Here is a 14,476-nt window from a genome sequence, read left to right on the forward strand (position 1 = left end):
AAAACTCACCAGATGGCGATCGATCGAGGACGCACTCATCGTGTGCCGGTTGCGCTCCTGCATACTATTACCGCCCATATTGATCCGGTGTCGGTCAATGTGGCTCGGGCCGGCTCTAAGAATTTGTTGAGATCTATTATTAATACTACCATCGTCAGCAGCACCGTAAGGCATTAGTATGGTGGCCGCCGTCGGGCGGCCCGCTATGGGAGGGGAATGCAACTGCACCGGCGGGGACTTGGAGGTGTAGGTGAAGGATGACTCTTTCGGACTACTGCCGCTGTCACTGCGCAGTGGGCGGGTATTTTTATTTTTTTTTTTTTTGGTAGCCATGGAGGCATGGAGGTGGGGTATGATTGGGGTTGTTTGGAAATTCGGGATTTGGAGGGACCAGAGGGATGTGTGTGTTTGTGTGTTTAACATAGTTGGTAGTAGTAGTAGTAGTAGTAGTAGCAGTACACCACCGATACAATGAAGGTAACCAACATTTAAGGTAAAAACAAAATCAACAGGTGCATTGAGGGTTAATGAAGCACAACAATGTAACGATTACAAAACCAAGGTCGTAATATTTTTACAAGAGTAAAGAAGTTACAAAATTAAAGCGAGTTTTGCAACCAGTTTCAAGAAACGTAACCAAGCAGTAAGTAATAATTGTTGTTGTTGTTGTTCGCATTAGCACGAGCATCAATGTTGATAACGGTGATACAGAGAAGACAAAACACGCATTTTCACGGTCATAAGTTAAGGTGTGTGTGTGTGTATAGTAGCGATTCGGGGGTTGCCAGGACCAGGAGTGGGATGATCGGGTTCACACATTCGGTAGCAGTATATTGGATGGGTTGCATCATTTCGGTGGGGTTGAAGATGAGGGTAGCAATAGGTAGTATTAGTAGTAGAGAGGTAGTACACGCAGGTAGGGTTATTATTATTATATTTTTTTAAATATTTGGTGGTAAGGTTGTAGTGGTGATGGTTGGTGGTGGTTGGTGGTGGTGGCAGGTTGTACATATCAGTTTGGTTTTTTATATATTTGTTTGGATTTTGAAGATCAGTTCAGTTTGATATTTGCAATAAATTTACCACAAAGGACAAAAAGCATGCGGAAGAAAAAATCAAAAACAATTATGTATTAATTAAAATGATATAATTTACAATTACAATTACGGTAAGCTTATGTAGTACGTGTACGCGTGTACGACTGTGCGCGCGTGTGTGTGTGTGTGTGTATATGTGTGAGAGTGCCTTGCACTTTTACAAACGATAACACAATACACAATGCACTGCACTTGCTGTCTACGTATATATAGAAGAGATTTGTTATACGCGGGTATGAGGAGAGAAAAACGAAAACCACAACGGAAACTCTCGGGCAAAACCATGGGCGGTTGCGGTAAATTATTAATCAAAAAAGCTATTTGTGATATAAAGTACATGAACACGGGGGTTTTGTCTGCACAATCAACGCGCGGGTAAATTAAAAAGTAAGAGCAGTAGATAGGAGAAGGGAACGAGGAAAGAAACGAAGAAAGTAAACAAAACTGTGGTCTGGAACTTGAAGTGGAATTGACAGTGTTTTGGTTTAACGTTTCATTGCTCCATTGATTTTATCCAAGGTGCGTTAGTTGTAATACATTTCTTTCAATTTGTGTATTCTTCTTCTATTTGGCGTAACGTCCTACGCGGGCATGCCAGCCTATACAGGCTTTCGAGACTTAATTCATTACCACGTAGCCGGATAGTCAATCCTTGCTACAGGGGGACGGTCCCCATTCTGGGCTCGAACCCATGATGGGACCGCCCCTGTATTCGAATTTCTGTATTACAATCCCCAATAACACATGCTAAGCAAAACACGTAAATTTAACAACTCAAAAAGACTAAATTGAAGGAGTCAAACATTGAATGGGAGCATGAAACAGTAAACCAACACCCGAAAAAAACGGTCTACTAAATGAAACAAACGAGCACAACAAATACCGACCATTAGCAGTATAATCCAGTAAAGTAGAAAATAAAACAATTAAACACAATACTTTGTATGTCATGTCATAACTAGGCTGGCTCTAGGAAATTTGTGCAACAGATAAAGGTTTTATATCACAAATGGCACACGCTCTTCAACCAAAACAGCTATCCAATCCAATCCGATCCCTCTTTAGTATTTTAAACTCTCAAACCAATACAAATAGCATCGTACGCACTCTTACGCATTATTACCGTCGTGTGGACAGGCAACAATGCAACACATTAACGTAAAGATCGCAAATGAAAAACACGAAACACAACTAGCGTGATTTGTTCTCTTCTACCCTCTTCCCCCCCACCTGCAGTTTGAAGGTGTTAGTGCGCTGCAGCTTGATAAGAACAAACGGGGTGGGAAAGTGTTGGATGCATCCGGACATAATCATAGTTACAAAATGTATAACAAAAGAAAGGTTAATCATAATCTCTATGCAACTGAAGCAGCGTGTCTCCCCGATATCGCAACAAACCACCAACATATTACAAGAGGCTCGCCCCAGGCACATGTACAAAAACACATCACATTGTCTAGATGGGTAAATTAGGGAGGGGGATCGTGTTTCAGAATGCATAGCATGATACAAAACATCAGTGCAAACAGTATTATCTCGACTGCTGTCAATGGAAGGAATTAGCTCATTCTCTAACGAACCGTAAACGAACGGAAACGAGGCGGTGGAGATGGCACGTGCTGCTATTTGGGATGCTCTTATGCAGTACATTTGGTAGCATTAGATTGTAAAAACTTATAAAACTCTAAACTTGAACTTCAACAGTTTTCTGGGAAAAGTATTCCGAAATTTGTGAAAGAAAGAATTAAAAATTTGGACAAAAATAAAGCACGGTGCCAAAACATTACACCAAAATTGCATCGAGCAATAGGGAAAAAAATCTACACAAAACGGAGAAAAAATAAATGTTTGTTTTAAATTTAGTAACTATCACATCGAATAATACGAGCAGCTGAAAGAATTTACAGAGTATTTTTACTGTTCTGAGAATCGAAAAAAGGTTGAAAGTATTTCTCCGTTCAACGAAACATAAACACTTTTCACAAACAAAACCTAACAGCCAACACTTGTATAACTAGCAGCGTTTACAATATTTAATTGTTACAGAAATATGCAATTAAGTTGATCAAAGATTAAAAAAAACAGAAGTATAGTAGTACTAGTGGTAGCAATAATGACAAATGCTATTGAATAATGCTAATAGTGGTACCAACACTGATCGTTATTTAAAACGTGTTTTTTTTTTTTAATTGTATTTGCAATGGTAGAATAAGGAACGAGAGAGAAAGAGAGCGAGAGAGAGAGAACTTGCAGGTGGGTTTTTTTTTCGAAATTTCATATGAGGACAGGACAGTTGCAGGTATGAAGAGTTTGGTATTTTGATTAAACACATTTACCCCACCCAGGGAGTCGATTTGTGAGTTCTTGTTGCGCTGTTCTAGATGTTTTCCGTGCAGCGGTATGTGCAATAGAGTCAAATGTATGCACAATGCAGCTTTGAATCGATTGCAAATGCCACTCGGGCCACCGATATGTGAGGAATGGTATCAACGTCGTCAAGGTGTGGGTAAGTTAACGGACAACAGGGGTAATGGCGCAGTTCGGAGAGGTCAGACATCAGTACGATTTCATGCATTTTGTGCCTTCATGTTCAAGAGGTGGCATGAAACAACGAAAATATTAGTTTATTTAATTCGTATTTTCAATAAAGCAATACCTTGAATATGTTAGTAACATTAAAATGACTACAGCTACAAATACACTCTTTTTAACCTTCAAATAGCCCGTGAAGAACATGAAGTAGATATAAAATATTTCAAAAACATTAAAGAGGTAAATTGTTTGTGAAAGCTTTTAAGCATACTACAACGCAATTAGAATTGAGACTGATTTAAAAATTAGACATTTTCTTGTATGAAATGTAGCCTTATTTGTACAACTATCATTAGATTGACAGGACGACACAGATTCTATTGAAATAATGAACCAAATACATGATGCTGCATGCTGCGTTTCCATGCATAATGTGCCGGTCTGAGATGATTTGCCATACACCGTTTACTTCACATGGTGCCCGCCGCCCTTCACAGTTGATACCATTGCTCCGGTTCGGGTGCGGAAATGTTATTATTACCCTCTACCGAGTAGCCTTAACCTTAACTGTAAAGTAAGTGTGGAAATGGTTGTCTTTTCCTAGCATTTCTTTTTTTTAGCTACACATTTGCTGATGCAAACATGCACTCACACAAACGCACACACCCTGCGGCCGCTACACAACACAACCGAGGGAAGGATTTTCCAGCTGATCCCTTCGGTGTGTGGTGTGAAACGAGGAGCGTTTGGTGAGCGCAGAACGCAGATCGCAAACGGGCGTAAATGAACTACTACAACTTGTGCGGAGCAAAGAGCAAAGAGCAATTCCCCCTTTTCCCCGACAAGTATTGTCTAACCAAGCGGGATATATATATATATATGAACGAAGCGGTTAACCTGGACGAACGAATCAACTTACCCGTAGTTAAAGCTATTCTCCATGTCCTTGTTGTACCAGGACTGGTTGTGCCCGCCATGGTTCCGGTTCGCGTGGTGCGAATGGTGCGGCGAGAACGGCATCCGGGAGCGGTTGCGCGGTACGGCACCGCGCGAGTACGGCCGCCGTGACGCACCGGAATGGTTCGGATTCATCATCGTTGCTGCGCGTCCGGTGGTGGGGCGCGATCTGTTCCACGAGCAAGGGGTTTTTTTTTTTGTTGGAAAATTCTCTCTCACTGCACCCTCCTTTTTTTGTAGCACGCTAATTATTGCACAGAGTTTCTTGCTTTATTTTCTTCCTTCATGCACTGGAGAGACGACAGTGTGGGGGACACACACAGTTCCCGTATCGTTTTTGCTTTTCTATTCCGTTGTATGGGTGGGGAATTGCTCGCAAAACGAAAGAACGTCTCGTGGAATGTACGTATCACACCACCGGAAGCTTTACTTATGCGCCCTCTGCGCCTTCTACACCATTTTCGATGGCGTTTCCGATTGCTGCCGATTTGTTTACAGTAGTAGCGCCAGCGGCGCTACTCACCGACGTTTCCTTAGTGTTTATTTACTATCGATCTGTCACTTGCGATCACTACACCTTGGCCAAACAGAAAAAGGACTGTACCACACGCGTACACACAAAGTATTATTTCTCTCTTTTTTATAACTTCACCTACAGAAACACACACACACACACATGGGGGTAGTAATGTTTTCCCTTTTTCCGTACCACACTTTACACACTGCTGATTGCTGCTGAAAAAGAGCTGCTGTTGATAGAACGAACAAAATGGTTAGACGATGGAGGAAACAAACGGAACAATCCCAGATGGGACGACTTCCATTCACGAAACGCGAACACACGCGTACACTCGAACACTGCTGCTGTGTAAACAATAATCACTCGCACTACTACTATCACCACTACTACTACTACTATAACACTACTGCGGCGCGTATGCGTTATCTTAACGAGCCTCGCAAAGGATGTGTCCCTGTGGCAAGGGGTTTCTTCGCATACAGACGCACGCATTGGTCTGTGGATTGGCCCTCGGTCGAGAGTCTACTAACTACCACAGCCACACACACGACGCTACGCTTTGCAATGTCGCACACTGAACGGTGAATGTGTATCGAGCTTTGCGACGGCCACTATTTCCCTGGTTTTCGCGCACACCTAGGCGAGAGTCTTCAGATCACGAGTTGTGTGGTGCTGTTTCATGTACCGGAACTGTTGAAAGAGTTGAAAAAAGCACAAAAACAATTGTTAGAAAAACGTTATTTTAACGACATCTTCGCAAACTAAACAACTAGACGGTGCTGTACCACCGAGCAACCCTTACGCTATGGGGTGAACTAAGTAACCGCTGCCTGTGTGTGCCCCGTCGTGCTCGGGGTGGGCTTTCACTACAGCACCACCACCAACACCACTACTACTACGAAGGCGAACATAACCGTACAGAGAGAGAGAGAGCGTTGGTATTCGAGCCGCTCCCGGTTTGCTTCGATGGTGGCATGCGTGCGTGTGCGAGAGAAACACACCCTCGCACGCACACACACATACAAACATTGAAAGTGTGTGTGTGTGTGAGAGAGAGAGAGAGAGAGAGAGAGAAAAGAGAAAAGAGACCGCGCCGTCGTTCGCGAGTCTTCGCGGGGTTCGGCGACTTTCGATTTCACGTGGAATGTGTGGCGTCTAAACACGGTCGCCCTAGAAATGTGAGCCTCCTCCCCAGCCGCACACTATTACGCAAGCGAGACCGGACCCAGCAGCAGGCCGCAGCGAAAGAGAAATGGGCGAACTGATGGGGGGAAACCCAAATGGACGAAACGAAAGACGAACGCAACTAATACCGATTTGATCCGCTTTTCCCACGGCTCTTCCACCCTCCTGGCTGGTGTGGAAAAGAGCTTTTTGGAGGGGAGGTGCAACTCCCCCGTGCGAGAGGGTGGTCATCAAACACACACACACACACATACGCGCGCCCATCCTTTTGAAAACTTGGGGAAGGAAGGCTTATCTTCTCGTTGCCGGTTTTTGGGATCGATTAAAAACGGTTTTAGTACGTTTTGCGTTGTTTCGAACAGGGCACGGTACAAACGTTTCGTGCGTGCGTAAGCTGCGCTGAAATTGTAACGATTTTCCCCGGTTTCATCAATCTGCCACTAGCGTTTCCTTCCTTTCGCTCATGTGGTGTTGTTATGTTCATGCAAAGTGTTGTTTATCAACAGGAATCGGCGAAAATAACAACAGATCGAAACAGTTTGCTTACGATTGCGGGGGAAGATATGACCAGTACGTACCGCTTTTGTGGAAATTTACTATTTTTGTTATATGATATACCCAATTTTTGTTTCAAATAAAATCAATACTGTTAATAATAATTCATGCTTCAAAGTACCAATATATCTTCAAAGTACCACCTTTGCCTTTGTTTGGTAAAACTGGTCTCCAAACTGATATCAGTTATCACAGTAGAACTGAAAATTGTGACACAGCTGTCCGTCAAAATGCCATCACACAGCATTCGGCCTCAGGTATGCCCCGAAGGCGACGTCTCACAGTCGGTGCCACAACTCACCGTCACCATCATCCTAACTAATTCCGTATGTGTCCCATTAGAGCCCGTGCAAAGCCCGTGCGAGCTCGAAAACAATAGCAAGCGCGAGAACGTTTCCCAATTGCGAAAAACACACTCGACGCCAAAATCCGCCCAGAGCAACGGAGAAAACCGACGTTTGTTGTTGACGCACGGCTGCGCACTGCGAGCCGGCAAAAGCCCCAGCGGTGGGCACATGCGCCACAAACGCGGCAAAAGGGCGCTTCTTCACGGCACCGTCGCCTGTCCTTTTGCGTGGAACGGAAACGAACAGCAGGGCAGCAGGGTGTGTCGAGGGAGCGAACGCGCGGTATGCATCAATATTTATACATAATCCACCCGAAACGCGAACAAAACAGCGACTCGGTGCGGCGATGCGTGCCCGTGGAGGAAGAGGGCGGCAAGATTAAGTGGAGGTACGGCGAGCGGGGGCACATTTTGCCTGGAAGCATATTCATCAACCCCCCTCGTTTATCCAAACACCCACACACACACACATCATCATCATCATCGACGAGTGATGGTGGAAACACACGCTTGACAGTGGTACTTTTCAAACATGTCCCATCTCTTCTACTATTTCCAACTGCCCGAATACACGTGACAATCGGATTGAAACCCTGCATGTATGTGTCTCTCTGTGTGCGTGTGTTAGATATGCATATTGGTATGTAGTTGTAGCTAAAACGTTAAGGATAATGACGGCCTTGGTAGAGGAGCTTGAAACACACCCTTAAACCATCAGAGCTCGGTGCTGTGTGTCTGTGTGTGGGTTGGTGACTAGGTACTAATGCCATACACTACTTCCAACGAATTGCCGTGACGAACTCGATGGTGACGATAATAATGATGGGCAAAGCGTTCCTTATCCACCCTCCGCTATCTACCGTTCAAAGGCAACCGGCAACGCACACTTGAAGATGACGATGACAACGACAGAGACACGGGGCTTGATGACGATCGACGGATAGGTGAAGCGTGGAACAGGGACGTGGCAATTATTGGGCCACACCAACAGTACTCCTGGTTGATGGGTCTGGGTTGGAGGGACACACATAATGAAAAGGATTCCCTTTTTCGTGAAACAATGGCAGCTCGTTAGAGTGTTTCCTAGCACTTGAGCCGGCGGTTGGAGAGGTGTTCGCGCCAGTTCCACAGCTTGTTAGGCCAAAAAGAAGAATAAGAAGCAAGACTGTGTGCTGTGGGGGCTTGCACGTTGCCACCCGAGTGTGCCCGAAGCCACACAGCAACAAGGATAGGGATGAGCTTTGCAAGTTAGATTGGATGATAGAACACTAACACCTTCGCTGCTTTTAGGCGCAATGGGCCGGGGCAAAGAGTGGGGATGATGGGGCAAATGCTTTTACCCTTGGAGCAGATAGATCTTGGCCTGGCAGCTTTCCGTCGAGCAGATTCTACCGTGCTAGATAATTTGACTACTATTTATGCAGGCAGGGCAGGGCTTTGAAGATTACCCCATACCGTAAAACCCACCACACACTTCGGTGCGCTTCCCGTAGGCAACAGTTCTTGAAATGGAGGATTAAATCGGTAGTTTGAGAATGAGAAGCGTCGGTGTTGGTGGGAAGGCGCCAGCAGGCGTGCGAGGTATTCGTTCACTTATCTTTTCTTTGATATGGTATTAACGATATAATCGATGCGGCCCGGGACGGTCCTGTCCTGGGCTCTCTGCTTTTTGCCCACTTTGTTGAGTGCGCTGGTTCTTTGCGTTCCTTAGCTTTGACAGGATATGGTTTCTTCGGACAATGCAAGCTCTCTAGGTTCGGTTTCAAAAGGAAGGAAACTGATGAGAAGATTAACAGCAACAGTAATGCTCCTAGTCGTAATGCCTTTTTAATCTCTTTCTCTGTGTAGCCAGTAGATGGCGCTTATCTGGGAAGTTACCGTCACTATTTATTTAAATAGTATGCAACAATAGTATCCTTCCAATTCGATCAGCCTAGCTCAACATTGGATGCAAAATAAAACCCCAATCCCCAATTTTTTACTCCATGACTCCAACACCTCACTGGTCAGCCAACAAATCAGATCAACTCAATTGATATGCACTCCGTGCGTCACTAATAACCGTAAAGCAAATCGAAACCGAACCATTCGTGGTTGCCACTTCCCTTCCTCCTTCGCTCCAGTCGATTAATGTGGCTCAATTTTCGATGGCAATTAATTCTCCCAGTTGCTAATGAATTCAGATGCATTCAAGAGGGGTTCATCAAGGGAAAACGACGGCCACCAACTGGCGTCCTCCGGGGGGAAGAGAGAGCTTTATGCTCCAAAAGAACAAAAAAAAACGAAGCACACACCAAGACACGGCCGGCGGGGCACCCGTTATGATGCGAGCACACGTTTCGTGCATAAAAGCAATATCATGGACATTATTTCTATTTTCCGCCCACTCGCATCCTGGTGGGAGGCGTGCCGGCGCGAGAATAGGCACAAGAAAATGGCACTTGATTAATTAATGTTCGTTAGCTAGGCGGGGAGCGGGCCAACCGAGCACCAACATTAAGTTTTATCGATTCCGTGCCCAGTTGCTGGTGTGTTGGAAATTTGAGCTTTTCAACTTCTGAAGTAGCAGCGTAGGTGAAGTTGTACCACTCACTGTGCGCTTGTTGCCACAGAAAGTCCCAATCAGCATCAGGCACACGTACGGAGGGGACGGAGGGGAGCGCGAACATTTACGGGCTCATTTTCCGCAGTGTGTATAAGGTTCATTTTACCATCCCAACTAAATAGAGCACCCTTCCTTCCACCGCACGTCACAAGCCCCACGCACACATACACACCACCCAGCGGGCGCTTCATGCCGAGCTCTTTTGGTCTTTTATGCAATCGGTAATGGAAAACACATTAATTCCTAATGAAATCGCGTTCCGGGAGAATGATACTCATTAAATCCATTCAAAATTAATCGAATCACAAGCCTACCGCTCATTTCCGGTGCCGAGCATCTGGGGTTGGTTGTGGCGCGCGGCCCACGGATACCACTGGATGATTTATCGATAGCCTTAAGGCAATGACGGACGCCCCACGCAGCGAATCCTTTAAGTGCTTATCGAAGTGAAATCTAGCCCGGATGGAGCGCTTCTCCTTTCCGCCTCCAAACCGGAGTGTTTCATCGGAGCCGCATCCGAGTGACCTTGAGGATTTGGTTCGTATAAATCTTCCAACACAGCACCGTGGCCCGTAAATAATCATCAAGGAAGGCTAGCGTCAACAGCCAACAACGGGAGACCACATCATCACCAATCACACAAGATGTCACACGAAATGAAACAAAACACAGACCACATACACAGGGGAACGCCGCAAAAAAAGGTGATCTCGGTGGGAGTGTCACGCCCACGAACCACTAAGGAAGACTAAGGGATCCAGAAGAGTGATTCGTCAACACAGGCATGCCATCTATCGCTCCGGCCGGAAGCTGCTGTGCTCGGCAGGACATGTGTACACGAACCCAAATTTCAGTAGATTGAATAGAGAGTGGCCGTGTTTTGAGGGGTAATTTCGTAATTTCATTACCGATTGCTCTCTCTACATTGCTTGATTGGATAGGAAACTGCGACAAGTGCGCCCCCTGATGGGAAACAAAACAAGCTTCAACCGTCATGGACGATCGCCGAGCAGAAAAAGTCGACATCATCCGCTTAACACGACACGAAACGCAACGCATCGCGGATTCCTTTCCTGCTGTTTGCGCTGCTGTCCAAGGAGTTTTATGTTCACAGCATTGTTGTGGCGCGTCGTTAGTGGTGGAACTGGCGGAGAAAAACCAACACTGTTCATAATGAAGAATCCGACGAGCCAAAACGACCGCAATAAAGAGGATGGGTGGGGATGATGCAAAAATTATTTCCCCAAATTCTAATCTCCTCCAACAAAGCTGGCAGGCATGTTTGCTTTTCATCTTTCCATTATTACCCTGCAGCCATGGCCCCGTGTTGATGATGATGATGATGCTTCGTCCATCCGTGCAGCCCCCGGTGGATATGTTTAGAAAGATTGTTTAAGCAACAAAGCGCTCCAGAGTTTTGGCTGTCGGCTCATTCGCGTTTTATTTTTATTTTTATCATAAAACATTTCCCAGAAAATGGAATACGCCCCTGCAGCGTGGTTCATTCGGGATCGCAACCCTAAAAGGTGCAATTTTGAATTAAATTCAACAAAACAACAAAAAATAACATCCTAACTTGTTCTGCATAAAAACAGACTTGAAAAATCTTGCCTACTTCGGCGGTATAGATGAAAGTTGTGGTAGACGCCTTTATTTCCCGATCTTTTTTTCTGTGCTTCATCAACAGTCCGATTATTTGCCATCCTTCAACACACAAATGTTAATCGTTTCAAATTTCTTCAAAGACCAAAAAAAAGCTAAGCCGCTAGAAGGACATAAATTTTGAGACGAACGAACACGCTGCGAACTGGGCCTCCCAGAAACCGTCAACTGGAAACTGAACGATAAGCTACCGAGCGTAATTTCGACCCTATTTGCAAGACCCTGCTGCCTAGTCCCATGGAGTTGGCAGTTGGAGCAGTTTATAGATGGGCCAGCAGTCCGATAAAAAGCTACAAGAAAACCCTTTTTGCAAACCTGCCAGGCAGAAGAAGGAGCGCGCGTGTGAGCACAAAAACCACCGCACACCGCAAACACAAAAGCAATCCGCACGAAATGACACTATCTGGTGGGACGAAACCTCAACCTCAACTGAAGGGTCTAGGAAGGAGATTCTACAAACAAAAACATACTATTTTCACCATCACTGTGTGTGTGGAAAGGAAAGTAAAGCATAGGGTAGAGTGAAAGGAAAGGGAAACCGTTTCCAGAAAATAGGTTTTGCCTGTAGACACGACTCAACAAACAACCAAGGTTTTACCATCAAAATCATTGGAGAAGATGAGGTTGGTTTTGTATGAGTGGGTTTGATTTCATGCTCAAATCAAAACATACCAAAAAAAACTAAGGGACATACGAATCTATAACAGTGAAACACATAAGCAATTTCGATTTGATTTTGGTGCAAATTCCGTATGGCAGAAGTCCTAAATACTGCAAAAGAAACGTCCAACAGTGCTGCGGTGGTTCATTAGCTTCCCTTAAGGGGGCACTAGGTGTTATGATTACTATACGAATGACAATTACAAAATGTCAACAAGCTCATCCATAACTGGTGTGGATAGAAAGTTGCACAACAGTAATGTAAATTTCATTTGTCATGTCAGCATGTTCTCCACACTTCTTTGTAGAATCGTACCAAAACGATCGATCAAAACGGTTGATTGCTGGGAAAAAGAGAAAAACATCTCACACACTCGCATAATCCTTTGCACTGTTTCGGCTCAATCATACATCGATTAAACGATGATATTTTCATTGGCACCCAACACATTTCCTCAGCGTGGTACACACCAATCAATCAATTATGTTTCACATGCTGTTACGGAAATTCACCAAAGAAAAACAAATAATCTAGCCAGTTTGTTGTCGGCACCATGTCACCATGGACGCACGAGGATCAATCCATCCATCGAAAAGTCATCAAAAGCACGTAGCGAAACCCAATGGGATTACCCATGCCCAATACACGGTGCCATACGAACCCGATCATATGTGTGCTTATACGAGCGACGAATAGGTCAAAATTGCTGTGGGCCGTCCTTCAGTTTCGCTTGAAAGTGTCAAAAAGTATGAACAAAGAGACACCCACGTACTATCCATGGGTACACACATAACAGGGAAATAACTGGCACACAATACGCGAATCGTAATGTCACACACTACGGTAGAGGAACATCGTGGCTCAAGTTTCCCGCTCGGTTCTATGCATTTACCATTTTTTCACGCTTTCGACCGTTTCACAGCGAAATTCTCCCTCGGCGTGTTCCCGATATAATCAGCCATAAGTGGATTAGAGAGGATATAGTCGCGCGCATTCTAACCACTCAGAGGCGAAGCTCAGGCTATGTGTATCCGTTTAAAGTGTCACGCTCTTCTACTAACAAAGCGCTCGTATAGTAGCGCGTACTAACAGCGGTGCGGCCATCGCAATCTCTTCGTTCGAAGAGCGTTCTTCTCGCCGGTTCTTTGCAAATATTGTTTGTGCTTCATAAAGCGTCAAATGAGGCACAAACAAACAAGCGCAAATACCCTCGCTGGCAAACGGAAAATGCTGCATCTGTCACGCAATGTGCCATCTGAGCAGGTTTTTTCTTCAATTCTATTGTTTGTGGAACAACTTCGACCTTTAACGGTACCACGTTCGAGCGAATTTGCAGCAATAATTGTTAGTAGCAGCTCTAAAACATACTTTTGGGCGTACAGTTTTCTACCTCAAAATACAAAAAATAGTTTATACTTAATATTTAACTAAACTCAAGCACAAACAAAGTAACCCACCATCAACCACAACACTATTTGTGGTTTATATAGTTAAGCAAAACATTCAAATTTTAATAATTACTAGGCACACACACGCATATAAATACACAAACAAACGTACATTTGTAACTATACTATTGCTATACAAACCTCTCACCTGTGAAGAGTAACAACCACACACACACACCCGGGGCGTGCAGCAAGCAGTATTGGATAGATGTTGGATGGCGTAGTAAAGGTAGTAGTAAGAATTGATGGTTGCGTTGTAGAGTGAGGTGTTGTAGCCACAGCTCTCTAGTAGTAATAGCGGTAGTAGTTAAAGTACGTTCTTAGCGCCGTGCTTAAGCGATACGACAGCAGATTCACATTACAACACCCTCAATAGCTTATGGTTTGCCTTACTTCATTGCTTGCGGCGGTGGTGTGGTCGCGTACCGCCAATAAATCTTATGCCTGATTTTTACACATGTAATTTAAGCGTAATTTTGACAAAGGAAAACTGTTCAAGCAATCAACGCAATAAAGTTGGTTTGTTTCATTAGGAGAGCTTTGAGTGTGGGGTGGAGCACTTTACCACGCTGTGCATGCTTTTTTTTGTACACCAAACACCAGGCTAGGGAATAGAGCTAAATGAATAAGGAACATTGTATAGAAAAAGGATGTATAGCATACAGCACGTAAACTTAAATGATGTCAATTATGCATTATTTTGTGAAAAAACAAAACAAAACTACCAAAGAAAGAAACAAAGATGAGTTAGCGGTACAAAACAATGAAGGTCGATTAGTTGTACAATGAAATATTTAACCATAAGAGCAAAAGGGTGCATAATCGAAGAAGATGCAGTAGCTACAACAAGTGTGTACAGCTGTGTCCACAAACCCGCCACGAACGGCACAATAGAACCTGCAAAAAAT

The 14,476-nt window shown here is 44.5% G+C and overlaps 1 protein-coding gene across 11 annotated transcripts in view; it reads right to left on the minus strand.

Annotated features, from left to right (window-relative positions):
* LOC120896333 (ataxin-2 homolog) overlaps nucleotides 1-14,476 on the minus strand; it is a 62,067-nt gene that overhangs the window by 11,660 nt on the left and 35,931 nt on the right. For 6 of the 11 annotated variants that reach the window (XM_040300362.1, XM_040300369.1, XM_040300368.1 and 3 more), the window contains 3 exons: nucleotides 5,792-5,796; nucleotides 4,549-5,335; nucleotides 10-286 (listed from right to left, as the gene is read on the minus strand). In XM_040300362.1, the coding sequence (XP_040156296.1) occupies nucleotides 10-286; nucleotides 4,549-4,724 (453 nt within the window). In that variant the 5' untranslated portion in view covers nucleotides 4,725-5,335; nucleotides 5,792-5,796. The other 5 variants (XM_040300360.1, XM_040300361.1, XM_040300370.1 and 2 more) reach the window with 4 other exon arrangements.

The sequence above is a fragment of the Anopheles arabiensis genome, chromosome 2 (genome assembly GCF_016920715.1).
Source record: "Anopheles arabiensis isolate DONGOLA chromosome 2, AaraD3, whole genome shotgun sequence".
NCBI lineage: Eukaryota > Metazoa > Arthropoda > Insecta > Diptera > Culicidae > Anopheles > Anopheles arabiensis.